Source organism: Melospiza georgiana, chromosome 17 (assembly GCF_028018845.1).
Source record: "Melospiza georgiana isolate bMelGeo1 chromosome 17, bMelGeo1.pri, whole genome shotgun sequence".
NCBI classification, from domain to species: Eukaryota; Metazoa; Chordata; class Aves; order Passeriformes; family Passerellidae; genus Melospiza; species Melospiza georgiana.
In genome coordinates, this window is record NC_080446.1 from 876,490 (window position 1) to 892,163 (window position 15,674).

General features: G+C 48.4%; 1 protein-coding gene across 1 annotated transcript in view; it reads left to right on the forward strand.

The window, feature by feature from the left end:
- Window positions 1–13,303: 13,303 nt before the first annotated feature.
- Window positions 13,304–15,674, forward strand: part of PTPN1 (protein tyrosine phosphatase non-receptor type 1) — a 30,094-nt gene continuing 27,723 nt past the window's right edge. The window contains exon 1 of the mRNA XM_058036078.1: window positions 13,304–13,430. Coding sequence (XP_057892061.1) covers window positions 13,368–13,430 — 63 coding nt within the window. The 5' untranslated portion in view covers window positions 13,304–13,367. The remainder of the gene's footprint in view (window positions 13,431–15,674) is intronic.

The following is a 15,674-nucleotide window of genomic DNA, read 5'->3' on the forward strand; positions in this document are numbered from 1 at the left end:
TCTGAAGAATTTTATAATTTATTGTGCCAAGCCATATTTGGTATTTAGTGCCTCAAGAAGCTCGTGAAAAAAGATCTGTTTGTTACATGAAAATGAAAACATGTTGTGGTTTCACCTCAATTTCTTTCCTTCTCCCCTACTTCTAAAGAGAAGAGACAATTTTAAGAAGCAGGAAAAGTAAACAACTCGGATATAAAAAAATATACAAACACAAATACAAACAAAAACAACTCATGAATTAGGAAAAAACTGGAACTTGTGCCTGGGGTAAAGCATGTAAAAAGTGGTGATTTATTCAAGGGCAGAATTTTGGCATTTTCTTTAGCTTCAAGTAAATAAATAAGACAAAGCAAAGTCTTTTCATCTGATTGTTTTACAGTGCCTGGGGCTATGTACGTTGGACACTGCAACTGTTTTCATTTAGGGATGAGTGAAGTGGTTCAATTAAAGCATGAGCAGCTCTGAACCTTTGCTATGAATAAATCAGAATATTTCTCGGAAGGTTCAAGGAAGTCCAGTTAATTGTCATTATTTAGCTCTTTGTAGTCATGTGTTGTGGCACTGCCTGGATTTAAAAGTGCCACCAAGTAGTCCAGCCCTATTATCAGCTGACCAAACCAGACTGAATTGGTTGGGCCAGCAGCATGGAAATTTGGGGGAACTAACCCAAATCAAACACAAAGTTTTGAGGCCCACCCATTACAGAATTCCCACATCCCCTGCTGCTCCCTTCACTTCTGTGGGAAGAAGGAGCTGTGGAGCCTGTGAGGAGAGGGGCCCTGGAGCATTAAAGCCAGGGGCTGGGGCTGCAGCAGGGCCTCTGTGGAGGTGAGAGGTGGGAACAGGGGCATGAGGAGAGCTTGGAGGAGCCCCTAAGGGAGAAGCATGAATCCTTTCAAAGAAACATGTAAATACCTCCAAGAATACAGGCATTTTTCTGCAATGGGGCATTGTGCATCTCCTGGATGCCAAAATAGTTATAATTGTTATATCGCCTCCTACGGAGTGGAAGATTTAGAAGTGCACCTTTATATTCGTTGAAGAGTAGCAGCAATCAGCAAAATTAATTTAGAAGTGTGAATTCTTTCTCAGTCTGGATTACAGTGTCTTTAAATTATGGAACAGTAAAACATTTATTGCAATCGTCTGAGCGCACAGATGTGTTCAATGCTGGTCTTTACTGTGTGCCATGAAGAACTCTGAGTGCCACAGACAGCCCTAAATTCATCAGTTCCTGGTTTTGCACATCAGAAGGGCCCAGCTGGCATGTTATGCCCCAGCATCCATCCGTGTAGCTTCCATATGTGAATTCCCTTCTCCCTTATAAATTCAAGGCTGTGCTCTGCTCTCCTGCCAAACCTAGGCAGTAGCTAACTTCTGAGGATGCTCAAAACGTTCCATTTACTGTTTCTGAGCAAACAGCTGCTGAAGAGCTCCAGATACTGAAACTGAAGGCAAGCAGGTACGGTATTGTCACAGGAAGATTATTTCTTCCATGCAAGGGTGGGCATTGGAGAGGACATGGAACCTGACTGCAATGACTAAAACTGCATACAGACAATGGTGGTGAATCCTGACTGGAATTTTGATAATTTCAATCCCTCGGTTTTGCAAATGTACAGGTAACAGAAGTGCATTGTCATGCAGAGATAAGGAGGTTATTTTAAAGAAAAATGCATTGTTACTAGGTTAGCTCACAGGAATGTTTACAATTTGGAATGTGTGCTCTGTTTCAGTTTCTGAGCACTGGACAGTAACTATTCCAGGCTCAGGCTTCTTCCACTTACTATATTTAGAATTTAGCAGAATTCACTTTGCACTGAATCACATCTTTCTTCCTTGATGCTTCTCCTGACTATTCCCAGTCCTGAACCTGAAGTCTATGACATTTTTCCCAAATTGCTGTCCATGCTGTGAGTCCCCACTGAAGCTCCTGGCAGTGCTGTTAAGCAGCACTGATAAATGTCCATTACCCAGCTGACTGAGCACCGCAGAGGATTCCTGGCTCCGAAAGAGGCAGCTCCAGTGTGAGCTCAAAACTCCATTCATTCACTGCCTCCTTCCCAGCAGCATTCCTTGGCCTGCAGCCAGATGCCATTTGACGTCACGGCTCTAACCAGGAACATAATGTGCTGGCACTGGGACAGCAGCTCCACCATGGAAAAAACCAGCAGCAAGTAGAAACTTATCACCCTGCCTGGGAAGAGGGAGTTTACAGAACGAGGCTGAGGGCAAATCAGCAGAAAATTCAATGAACTATGTCAGGTCCAATATTTGGCTTTTGCTTTTCCGCACAGCACCTTCTTAGGTTACTACTCCAAAGCACCAATCTTATTAACACAGACAGCACACAGCAAAAAGATGTCCTAAAATACTTTATACTTTCCATTCTGCTCTTTGCAGCACTTGCTGAAGTGCTCCAAAAGGTCTGTTCATTCTTGCTTTTTATTTCAAATTATTTGAAACACAATGATCCAAAGATTTATTTTTTGGTCTGCGATTGATTTGTGTTTTAAAAAAATCTCTGTTCTGTTTATTTGAGTTAAATATTAAACAGGTCTTTAAGTAGAGATTTTGCAGTGTTAGTACACAAAACTCAGAAGGTGGTTTAAGGACAGAAAAACAATCTTGAGAGTCTCTTTGTAACCATAATTGAGGTGCTGGGTAAAAAACAAAGACCACCAAGCTTCCAAACTAACTACCAAGCACAGAAATAAAATCATAATAAATATTAAAAGGACTAGGAAGTATTTGAATAGCAACAAGTGCAATAGGTATTGCTGATATGGATTTGGAATGCCTGATTGACAACCACCAGAGTTCCATCCCTGATACCCACAGCTGTAGCATTGCAGCCACTGACTTACAGAAGTTTATAGGAGAAATTTCTGAACTGTCTATGAATGTTAGATAGTCTATCATGGAATTAATTTTGGAAACAAATGTATATGTCAGTAATTTAGAATGCAATTCCCAATAAAATCTTCTGCAGATGTCCATCACCTTCCTGACTGTTGGAGTTCTTGGGCTCTTCCCAGAAAATGCTGAGTTTCAACCACTCTGGAGTTTGAGGCTGCTCAGCAATTGCCACCAGACAGCTCTCTGCACCCCAGTGCCTCTTCAAGGAGGCAGGCAGGAAGGACAGCTTGGGAAATGAGCTGGGCGCTTCCTGCCTCAGTGTGAGCCTGAACGAGACTCAAGAATACCTCATTACATTCCAGAAGCCAATTTCAGCAATTCCTTCTGGCCCAGGTCATCAGACTCACAGCCTCAGTAAGTGGAGTGTCCAAACCCCGTTTCAGCTGAATATACCCAGTCATCAGGGACATATGAAGAGAAAAGAGTTCACAAACATTACGTTTCACTGAAATCTGGAACTACTTAAGCTGAAATGAGACAAATCTGGACAATAGCATCCCCGCTCTTCACAGAAAAATGCCCTGCCCTGCTCCATGGAGAGCGTAACTGGGGTGCCCGTGTCTATAAACCTCTCATGCCTTGCTTATCTCACTATCCCACTACCTGCTAATCAGCAGCAGCAATGCAGGCACAGTTAATAATGACAGCTGATAAACCTGAGCACTCTGAAATACCACGGGCAGTGTCCATAGTGAACTGCAAGCTACACCTACCCACATCTGTACACGGATTAATGAAAGGGAATTTTTGTCAAGTCACATTATCATTGAAAGATAATCCTGGCTTCATGTTCATTTGAGTTAAAACCCCAACATGGAGAAAATATTACCTATCCATTTGACATTATTTCATAATGACTAAATTAGAAGTTATTTTCCTTTTCTAATCTCATAATATTTAAACCATAATTGTAACATTATTTTTTCATCCCTTTTGTGAATTGTTCTTATTGAACAACTGCTCTTAGTTTGAGCAATAAAGAATATTTTCAAAGTAGCCACAGATTTATCTCTTAATTTGTAATGGATGCTCTGCTAGCTTCACATCTCACTGAGCCACTTCTCTTTGACCAAAGCTTCATTACTGAGCATTTACCACTCTTTGGTCAACATCAACTGCCCTGAGGCTCATACATTCATCCTTCTCCTATGCCTGGCTTTGCATCGATAAAAGCTGCTTCACAAAAGCGAAAAAAAAAATCATTTAAAAAAATCTGACAATTATTCAATTCAACATTTTCCATACTTTTAAGCTCTAATGCAAAATTTTGATCTCATCTCAGCTGGATTTTGCCTGCCAACAGTTTGGATTTTCTCTAATCCCTAAAAAACTGCTGTATTGCAAAAACAATTAGTTGGATGCCTCTTGTGAAATCATTAATTTGACAAGTTCTGTGATATTTTTTGAATAACTTATTTAATGGATTTCCTCCTCTTCATTATTTCCTTGGGATCAATGGCTTATGTGCAGAATGTGCAAGCCTAAACACAAACAAGCCCCAACTGTGTTATTGTCCCCGCACAGAGCTTTGGTTTTGGGTGTGCAGAGCCCCACCTATTCCAGGCAGGGACAGGGTGCCAGGGCTGCGGGCCACGAGGTGGATCGTGCACCCCGTGGCTCTGCTCATCTGGGCAGCACATGCAGGACAGCAGGGCACAAACACTCCCCACAGAGGAGGAGTGAAACCAAAATGCACAGCGAGACTGGAAAAGGCTGGGAGCCACTGGGTGCAGCCACTGCCGGAGCCACCCGAGGCTGGACAGGAGCAAACACCTGAGAAATATCCCCAGGTATCAAAATCTGGCTGTGTCCCAAACTGCAACAACTAAAGATCTTCCAAATCTTTTCCAAGAACACGAGAACACGAGCACGTAACCCTTGTAAAGGCAGACAAACCTCAGAGAGCCAATTCTCTGAGACACTTCTGGGAGGCACAAGGCAAAGCTGGGGCCGTCAGCACTGACCACTGCACCTCTCTCACGTTCTCTTCCTTTGGCTACAAATTCCAGCTGAGGCTCAGATGTCTTTTGCAAAAAGCACACAGCCACAAGTGTTTTCTCTCCCAGAAACAGCACTTTTAGACAAAGGATGCTTTGCTAAAACATTCCCAAGCAGTGCTCAATCCCTGCTCTCCCAAGCTCAGCTACATATTTCTATTTCAGACAAGGGATGTAAACCTTGAACCCCAGACTATTGTGATTCACTGAAGTGTTACATGGTGGAATGAATTTCAGAGATGCTGCTTCACTGAAAAATGGCAATTTCCTGTGAACACACCGCCTTTTCCTGCACTTCAAACTATGCTCTGGCAGCAGAGATTTTTCACTTCATAAAAAAAGATGTTCTAATTGAAAACATTGAAAATGCTTTGCTGTAGCAGAAATGAAGTCCCTTGTTTCAAAGTCTTTGTGGGAAAAAAACCCAAACTACTACAACAACTAAAAAGCTAAAATTTCCTTGAAACCAACTGTAAAATAGTATAGAAATTATCCTGTTGGGAACAGATCCTCTGTGGATAAAAGTGGTTGCTATTTTTTTAAGGACCTTAGTCCTTAAAATACATATTAGTTTTGGTTGCCACACACACACCTGCTCCCTGAGAGGTCACTGTGACCCACTCATATTGATCTACATGCAGATAGGAGTGAAATGTTGATATTTTGTAAGTGTTCCATGTTTTCACTGACAACATTTTTCATAGGAACCAGAAAAAATCAGTTTGGTTAAATTTTTCTCCTATTTTATCAGCTACAAAAGAGAGATTCATTCCTGTTGGAAGGGTTTTCTTTATAAAGAAAATCTTGTGATTCAATTCTTGATCGGGAGCACTCAGAGAGGATTCATATGTGGTGTGCCTGATGCCACAGACAGAGAAAGGAACTGATCTTTAAGGACACTAAACTGGCACAATCATTCTTGGTGTTTCCTTTGGAACAGAGCAGCTCTGAAAGCCACTGGTGACAGGTTAGCAGAGAACACAAGCCCTTACATTCAATAGACAAGGTGTTAATAGGCGGCAAGAGAAATTACAGGTGAAATACAACCATCTCCATTTCCATTCAGAGTGAAGGTAGCTGGATGTCTGGGCTGAGAACACCTGATCCAGGTGGGAGGGTAGCAGAGAGCAGATAACTCATGTCAACCATCAATGCACACTGAGAAGGGGTTTGGTTTGGGGGATTTTAGTACTTTAAAATATTAACAAAGACCTGAAAACTCTGTTTCTGTTTCACAAGTTTCAGAAGGCATTTCCAGGCTGTGCAGAACCAGATAACTGTCACTGAATAATGACAGTTGTTTTCTAATTTATACTGACAATTGCTTCACCTACTGGGCAGGTCAGAGAGAGCACCAGCAGCTCTCCACCACCACAATTATGGATTGTGCAATTTCATTTTCATTTGAGAAAACCACGGACAGCCCCAAGAGGATTTCAGGAGAGCCAACGTGGGTTAAACCATGCCCTCCCCAGCCCCACCACCCTGCCCATTCTCCACCCCAACGCCTCCTCCTGCACACGCACAGCTTCTCCCTTCTGTTTATTTTTTGTTTAAAACACTCTGAGCAGAAATTGACTTTGGCTGCTTCTGCTGAACTCTGAAGTGTTTGAGCAGATAAGATTCAGATAACCCATCAGCAGAACGTTTCACAGGCCCCTCTTTGGGCAGGTGGTCACCAGGGCCAGCCGTGCACTGAAGTTTCTTTGACCCGCAGAAGGACTTTTCTGTCCCATTTACTTTTCAAACTGGGCCAGACTTTTTTACTGTATCCCGCTTGTACAAAATGTTTCAGCTGAAAGATACTTGTTTGTGTACAGTGCAGGGGGAATACAATGTGTAAATCTCCCTGCTGCCATCCCAAATGTGGTGGCAGTTTCACAAGCAGTTTTACTGAGCCCCTCGGACCCAGCAAAAGGGAGCTGATCTGAGCTCCTCTTCCATTATGGGAAATAAATAAGGAGTGACAAAACTCTCACTGTAAAAGCACTAAGATGTGCCTCCAGAAATAACTGCTCTTTAGAGGACAGTATAAAAATAGTCACACTTGCTTCGAGGAAATATTGGTTAAAATGGATAAGATTTTTTTTTCCTATCACTGTTTTTCCAAAAGACTTACCTGAAATGAGAAGGCTTTTGTTCTCCTCCTAGACAAAAAGGAATTCAGGCTGTTCTTTCCACACAAGATATTTGTCGTAACTACAGTCTTACTTATGGATGGCATGGATATAATAATAATAATAATAATAATAATAATAATAATAATAATAATAATAATAATAATAATAATAATAATAATAATAATAATAACAATAACAATAACAATAACAATAACAATAACAAATAACAACATTTTATAACACTAGAAATATTGTTTATGTTCCATGTGGTTTACTGTACTAGAGACCTCATCTTGCTTAAAACTAATCCAGAAGAAAACTCCTTTTTTTTGTGGGGTGTGGTTTTTGGTGGTGGTGTTTTTTGGGGGATTTTGGTATTTTTTAAAGTAGCATTGTTCCCACCTCCATTCCCCAGTGCAGCTGCATAAACCCGGGGGCTGGCAGAGCTGCAGGGCTGGGATACCACAGAAACCAGCAGCAGGTGGCAGAGGAGGTGAGGCTCGGTCAGCCTTGCTGCCACACACTGCCTTGGGTACCCAGCCTCAAAGCAGCCAGCAAATCACAAATAAAGCTCACTTTGCTCCAAGCCAAGGCTGCTGGCAGCCAGGGATTGGGGGCAGACTGCAAACCCTGCAGGAATCCCAGGTAAAGCCGCAGCAGCTGCTTGCCCTGCCTGCCATGCTGCGCTCACAGTGCCACCAAGGACACCCCGTCTCAGTAAAACCCTGTGCTGTGACAGTAACCACAGAGCTAATGCTCCCCTGCATTTGTGAAACCAGCAGTCACAACTTTGAATGAAATGCAGACAGTGAACATTCGTATCTTCAGTGTGAGGGGGAGAATATTTCTGCTTGCCAGACTAGAGATGTGCAGAGGGGAGCACTCACCGTTCTGCAGCCCTGGAAGCGGAGGTGAAATTGATTCCAGACTCAGGGATGCTGCATCTGCTGCAAGGAAAAGGATCATTTAAGGAAAGGGCTGCTGAAAACAATCTCTCACTAATCTAAAACACTGCATAAAGCACAAAACAGTGGCTGAAAGCCCGGGGATAAATTACCTTACAATCAAACACACACTCATCTCTCCTGACACCAGAGAGTCCATCACACCTGAGTCCCTCATGACAGAACCAGCTGCATTTGGAAATCTTTATTTAGAAAACTAAACAATCTAGCAAGATTTCAACACAGACCCCCTAAAGCATAATGCTGTGAAACCAAAGCCAGCTCTGCAAGTGTAATTGTACTCCATTATCACATTAGCCATAAAAAAGTCTTCCCAATCGTTACTACTTGACTTTAAAATCCTGTGTACGAGTGAAATCCAAGCTGTGCTCACCACGAGCAGTAAGGACTGGAGTGCCACCCAACGGTGAGACAGTCATTAACAGCTCTGATTAAAGATTTCTGCCTCTACCTGCTCCTACCACAGCAGGGAACGAACCACCCTGCAAACCCATGGGGGCTCTGAAAGATCCGAACAGCAGGAGCTGCCCAGGCACACACACAAGTTATTTTCTTTTAACAGAGGCAGTAGCAGAGTTTTTGGTGTCCTAGTCCTGTTTACAGCGTTTAAGTTCCATTTCATCCCAGCCCATGCAGAACTTGTTTCCCCAAAGCCAAAGCCTGAGAGCTGGCAGAGCAGCGAGCCCTGGGCAGTCACACACCCTGCCACTCCACAGTGATTCTGTGCATTTGTGTATTCACAACTTTCTCCATAAGTTACTTGGAGCTGCAGAGGATGAAGAGAGGCTATGAAATGTAGGATTGTGCTGGGACAAGCACCTGCCTTTTCCATGAAGTAGAAATAACACAATCCTACCCTTTCCCCTGGATTCTCACTGACATTTCAAGGGCCAGACTCTAGTGGACAATTTGAAAACCAAAACCTCTGAATCAGACTATTCTGGGATGAAAAAACAGTGTGCCTTAAGTTGCACAGGTTGGAATTATTTTGGGAAGGGACTGCCTTCTTCTGTGCAAAGTGCAAGAAGGGTTGTGTCCTGAGACCACAGATCATTTTTATTTACCTAATCCTCCATTATTATATGGATCTAAGTCACCAGTAATACTTTTAATCTCTTCTGTGTTTTTTTTCCCTGCAATACTTAGCAGATTTTGCAACTTTTAGTATTTTGTAAGGTAGATCATAAATTTCATAAAGGCTGTTAGGAAATTTTTTCTGCTGTGCATTTGTGTGTGGAGGCACAATTTGAGGATTAAATATGTATTAAAGGGTGAACATGTTTGTAGGGCACAGATGTCTGATCCAAGTGGCTGTTTCCAGCCCATATTCTTGGCTGGAATATATTTCAGACCTTCAACTCTACTGGGACAGGTATCCAAAACCGTGGAGCCAGTTGTGCTCAATTCAGCACCGGGTTAAACCCCCCTTGGCTTCAGGTGAAGCTATAAATCCAGAGCTTAATTTACCCTTTTCCCATTGCAAGCCAGGACTGGAAATGTCATGAAAGCAGATGTAAGAATTCCAATCCACACATTCCTATTACCTTGCCTATTCTATCCCAACCATCAATAAATTGTATTGTAAGATGTTTAGGGGTTTTGTTTTTTGGGGGTTTTTTTTTGTTTTTTTGGTTTTTGTTTTTTTTTTTTTTTTTTGTTTTTTTTTTTTTTTTTTTTAAATTTGTACTACTTCCTACTAAGAAGGGAGTAGTTCAGAAGCCACCAAAGAAACCTTACAAAACAAGCCAAGGTATGCCAGGGCCAATTTTGCCTATAGAAGCATTTCAGGCTGAAATATTTGGCCACTGGCAAAGTACATATTCACAATGAGGAATGGAAAGGAGCAGTGTAAAAGCTGGCACGAGGAGGAGCCGTGCCGTTCCCGCCTGGCCCCGGCGCTGGGCAGGGCTGGATTCCAGCTCGCCGCGTTCCCGCAGCACAGCGATGGAGCAGTGACACCCAGCGGCTCCTGCCATCGCTGCGGGACTGCGGGATAAGGGATTGCGGGATCGGGGAATTGCGGGATGCGGGACTGCGGGATTGCGGGACTGCGGCATGCGGGATTGCGGGATCGGGGAATTGCGGGATGCGGGATTGCGGGATTGCGGCTCTGCCGGGACAGCAGCCCGGCTGCGGGCTGGGGAGGGGCCCGGACCGCGCACACCTGATGGAGCTGGGACCGCACAAAACTGAAGGACCTGGGGCAGCACACGCCTGAGGGATCCAGACTCGCGCACACCTGAGAAACCCCGGACCGCGCATACCTGAGGGGCCCGGGCCCGCGCACATCTGTGTAACCCCTCAGCCCTCACATACCTCTGTAACCCCCGTCCGCGCACACCTGATGGAGCCGGCCTCGCGCTCACCTGAGGGAGCCGGGCCCGCGCACATCTGTGTAACCCCTCAGCCCTCACATACCTCTGAAACCCCCGTCCGCGCTCACCTGATGGAGCCGGGCCCGCGCACACCTGATGGAGCCGGGCTCGAGCACACCTGATGGAGCCGGGCTCGTGAACACCTGAGAAAGCCGGGCTCGTGAACACCTGATGGAGCCGGGCTCGCGCTCACCTGAGGGAGCCGGGCCCGCGCACACCTGATGGAGCCGGGCCCGCGCACACCTGAGGGAGCCGGGCCCGCGCACACCTGTGTAACCCCCGTCCGCGCTCACCTGATGGAGCCGGGCTCGCGCACACCTGAGGGAGCCGGGCCCGCGCTCACCTGAGAAAGCCGGGCTCGCGCTCACCTGATGGAGCCGGGCCCGCGCACACCTGAGGGAGCCGGGCTCGCGCTCACCTGAGGGAGCCGGGCTCGCGCTCACCTGAGAAAGCCGGGCTCGCGCTCACCTGAGGGAGCCGGGCTCGCGCTCACCTGAGAAAGCCGGGCTCGCGCTCACCTGATGGAGCCGGGCCCGCGCACACCTGAGAAAGCCGGGCTCGCGCACACCTGTGTAACCCCCGTCTGCGCACACCTGATGGACCCCAGCCCGCACACACCTGTGTAACTCCCAACCCTCACGTACCTGAGGGTCCCCCGCCGCCCCAATCCTCATACACACCTGAGGGCCCCCCCCAGCTCTCACACACCTGAGGGGCCCCTCCAGCTCTCACACACCTGAGGTACCACGGGCCCGACGTGGCTCGCCGATCGACTCCCGGCCCGGCGTTGAGTCCCAGCCCGGTCTCTGATGTCGCATCTCTTTGTCCTCACTCTCATCTCTGCTCACCTGCCCCTGGCAGGTCTGTCCCAGCCACATCCCGCTGCCCAGCTGTCCCCGCTGCCAAGGCACGCTGTTCCGCTGCCCTCATTGCCGAGGGACGCTGCCCGGCTGTCCCCGCTGCCGTGTGGCACTGGCACTGGCACTGCCCCGCTGTCCCTGCTGCCCGCTCCTGTCCCGCTCCCCACACGGACACTGAGGCCACACGGGCCCCTCACAGCTGCTGCTGCTCCCACGCTGATCAGGCACAAAGGGTGCAGCTGACCAGGCTGACCAACCCTGAACATGCCAGCGTCCCCTCCAGAACTGGGTACCCGAACAGTGTGGGCACGAGGTGCCAAGGAGATAAAGCTTTCGTGCCAGAGCATATCCACAAAGCTGGGGAAGGGTCCGGAGTGTCCTGTGAGGGGGCTGAGGGAGCTGGAAAGGGTCTGGAGCCCCAGGAGGGGCTGAGGGAGCTGGGCAGGGCCTGAACCTGGACCAAAGGAGGCTCGGGGGGAATTTCTGGTTTTGCACAGCTCCTGCCAGGAGGGCACAGCCGGGGGGTCGGGCTGTGCTCCAGGGAACAGGGACAGGAGCAGAGGGAACGGCCTCAGACTGGGCCAGGGCAGCTCAGGGTGGGCACAGCAGGAATTTCCCCATGGAAAGGGGGCTCAGGCACTGGAACTGCCCAGGGAGGGTTGGAGTGCCCATCCTGGAGGTGTCCCAGGAATTCCTGGAGGTGGCACTCAGAGCTCTGGGCTGGGAACAAGGTGGGGATGGGCACAGCTTACATTTGATGGTCTTGGAGGGATTTTCCAACACAAACAGAATGATTTGGCATAAATTTGTATCTGCATATTGTCTCAGTTTTCTAGTCCTGGATATCGTTGCGTGTAAAAGGAAAGCCAGAATTCCATAGCACATCCATCAATTTGCTGTGTTTCGCCAAAATGAGAGTCACAACGTGTGCCACTCTGGAAATTGCTTCTTACTTCTTTTATATGGGCATACACAGATAAAAGCAAATATTTATTAAGTAGTCCATCTGCTCAAAAATTTCCAATTATTTAGTAAAATCATTTCTTGAACCAGATGGACCCATTTAAAATGTTACTTGCCAGACATATTGCCACTGTAATGGACAGAGATTTATGAAGAAATGTGATACACTAATTTTCTAGGTTACTCTGTGAAATTTCCAACCGAGTATCAATTTGTTTGTGATACATGACTTGGGATATCTATGTCTGTCTGGTTGGAATATCTGCATTTCAAATTCAGCCCTATGGATGAGGGCTCTCTGAGACGCGTAGGCTACAATTCCATTTGGAAATGAATGGCCTTATGGAAAAGCTGAGGTAGACCGGCAGGTTTGCCTCCTCGGACAGGGCTATAGCACCTGGGCAGCAGTGGCCATTCCGGAGCAGGAATGCAAGAGAACAGATGATCAAATACCGTGCGGAGCTTGTCCATTTCCTTACATCAAACGGAGAAACTGACAGGACTGATTTCATTCTGCAGACCGCGTTAGGAGCGGAAGCCCTCTCCATCTGTCTGCAGCAGGAGCAATGTGCTGCCGGAGGCTCCCGAGCCCGCGGAGCCGCATCCCAGCCGGGTGCCCGGCCAGACCCGGCCCGCGGTCCCCCCGCGGTCCCCCCGCGGTGCCCTCGGTGCCCGTGCCCGCAGGAGCGTGCCAGCCCCGCGGGCCGTCCTGCCGCGACAGCGCGTGACCCGAGCCGACCCGAGCCGACCCGAGCCGCTGCTGGCGGCCGGCGCAGCCCGGCCCGGGGACAGAATGGCCCCGCTCCGCCGCGTCCTCGCCATCGCCGCCGCCCCGCGGCCCCTCCGCCGGGCCGGGGCCGCCGTTCCCGGGGCCGGGCCGGGGCCGCGGGGGCCGAGGGGCGCCCCGGGCCCGCCCCGCTCGCAGCCGGCGGCGGCCTCGGGCCCGCGGGCTCGGGGAAGGCCCGGGCGGAGCGCGCTGCCCCCGGCGCGGCCCCCGCAGCCCCCCGGGCCGTGGGGCGGGCCCGGCCCCGCTCCCGCCGCCCCGGACGTCGCGTCGCCGGGGCGGGTGCGCAGTTCCGGCGGCAGCGGGAGGGCGGGGGCCGGGCAGAGCCGCCGCGGCCTCGGCAGCAGCTGCAGCCGGAGCGGCGCGGGGGGCCGGGCCCCCGCCATGGAGATCGAGAAGGAGTTCCAGCGGCTGGACCAGGCCGCCAGCTGGCCCGCCATCTACCAGGTGAGGGGCAGCGCCCGCCGGCTGTGCCCGGCCCGGCGGCAGCGCTCCCTCCCTCCCTGCCGTGCCGCCCTCCCTCCCTCCCGCTGCCCGCGATGCCGCCGCTGCTGCCCGGCCCCGGGGCCAGCCCTGCCCTGCCCTGCCCTGCCCTGCCCTGCCCGGGCACCGCCGCCCCGCTCGCTCCCCGCTCGTTCCCCGCTCCAGGGGCACCGGGAGCTGCCCCCGCTCCCCGGGCAGGGGCAGCCCCGCTCGGCAGTGCCCGCCCGGAGCACGGGCAGCCCCGCTCGGGCACATCTCGGCCCTGGAGCCCCGCGGGGCCATCGGGCCGCAGCGCTGCCCGAGCTGCCCCTCCCGGACCGGGGCAGCCCCTCCGCCAGATTTGTCTTTGGGTTCGAACAGAGGAGCAGCGAGGGGGGCATCAGATGCGTTTGGCTTTTCGGTCACCTTAATCATAGAACAGCGCCTGAAGCAGCGAATTAGCAATGCTTGTGCAGCTAGCTGGTACTGGGTATTTATTGTGTCATCTACTGCATTTAGATTTTTTTGCGATATTTAAAACAACCCTGTTGCAAACGTGAATGCTTGCAACAGTGTTTGCCTTCTGGATCCAGCTTCACGTACAAGCCACAGAAGTTAGTGCTTTTATCTTTAAAAGTTCTTCACACCTTTATCTAAAATGAAGTTTAAGAGAAGCTGAAATACATGAATGACTGGGCGGATGTGTTCAGTCAGATCAGGCAGCGTTGCTGTAACATCCATTTGAATGTTTAAGCTGGTATATTGCATAAATGAATGACTTGAAGTTCACGTTTGCAACACAGACGTTGAGCTTCGCTTCTTTCATTGTGAATTTCTCTGGCAATAGACCATTGAGAGAAAGAGGTGTGTAAAAGTGAAATAAATGGACTTCAGTTTCAGAATCGCAGCAGGCAAGTATAAACATCAGTAGCTTGCCGGGTGAAAATCTTCAGTTGTCTGGCATTTAGAGAATAAGCACGACATGTTGAGCCTGCTTTTGGGAAGGTCCATTTCCTACATTTCCCTTCCCTGCCGAGTGTCAGTGCTTGCTGACTGTATCAGTTGAAAGTCATGTGGATATATGACGTTATGTTTTTGCTGAACTGTTCTGGATGATTTGGTGTGTTGCGGGCTTAGTGCTCAGGAAATGATTTTGAGTAATAGAGCTTTGTAATTGAAGCGGTACATTTCTACAGGTACAATTTAATTACAGAAGTGAAATATCTAAGTAGAATGAGAGAATGGCCCATTTTCAATGACGGATCAGCATTCAGTAATATTTTTGTCCTGCTCTCTTTGAATGATATGACTCAGTGGCCTGCTCAAACTGTGGCACAGCATGAGCTTTGAGCACTAAAATTCAATTTAAAAAAGGACTAAAGTGATTCTTTGATTTGCATCCAACTATTGACAAGCACAGGGGGTGGGTTTTTCACTTGGTTTTTTTCCCCTGATTGATTAGTAAATATGTGCATCTATGTCATGAAATTCAGTTTCTCAACTGCATCCTGCTTTTAAATAAGCTGTTGGAAATGGCATCTTGGCAGGTCAGGTACATCTGGAAGGACAAGGTAAGCTGTGCTTTTGTTGTCTGAGCTGTGACATTAACAAAGCAGTTTTCCTACAAGGCTGATTTTTGCTTGAACGATGCAGTAGGCAGAGCAGTGCATGTGGTTGGTGCAGAAAAACATCTTCCCCCAGGGTAATTGTACCACAGTTCTGGTACCTCAGTGTCATGACTGTACCTGCTGAAATGCAGAGACGTTCCTCAGTGCTGCAGGTGAAGCATCCTGCAGCCAGCCCGTGTTCCTTGTCCCAGTCTGTTATCTCCAGATACAGCCCAGCATCTCCAGGAGGAACCAACAGCACACAGGGAGGAGTGACCACGGGAGACGTGTCTGGGTGCCCCATGACTTGCAAGGGTTAAAATTGTCCACGCTGCTTTTTTTTGGATGAGCGGAAGCTGTGCTCAGCTATGATAGTACAGTTGTGAAGGAATAGAATTTAGATTGCCTTCTTTTTTCAGCAGAAGTAATCACAGGATGGGGACACAAACATTTCAAAATGCAGACCTTGTTTAGGTGATTTTGTGATGATCATGTCTTGGGCACTGCACAATATGGAGCCATTCTCTGTACCGCTGGTCAGAACAGGATGAACAGTGATGGACTTCTTTGTGTTTTCTTACTCTGTTTTGTTTTTTTTTATGTTTATTTAGTTTTTAATACC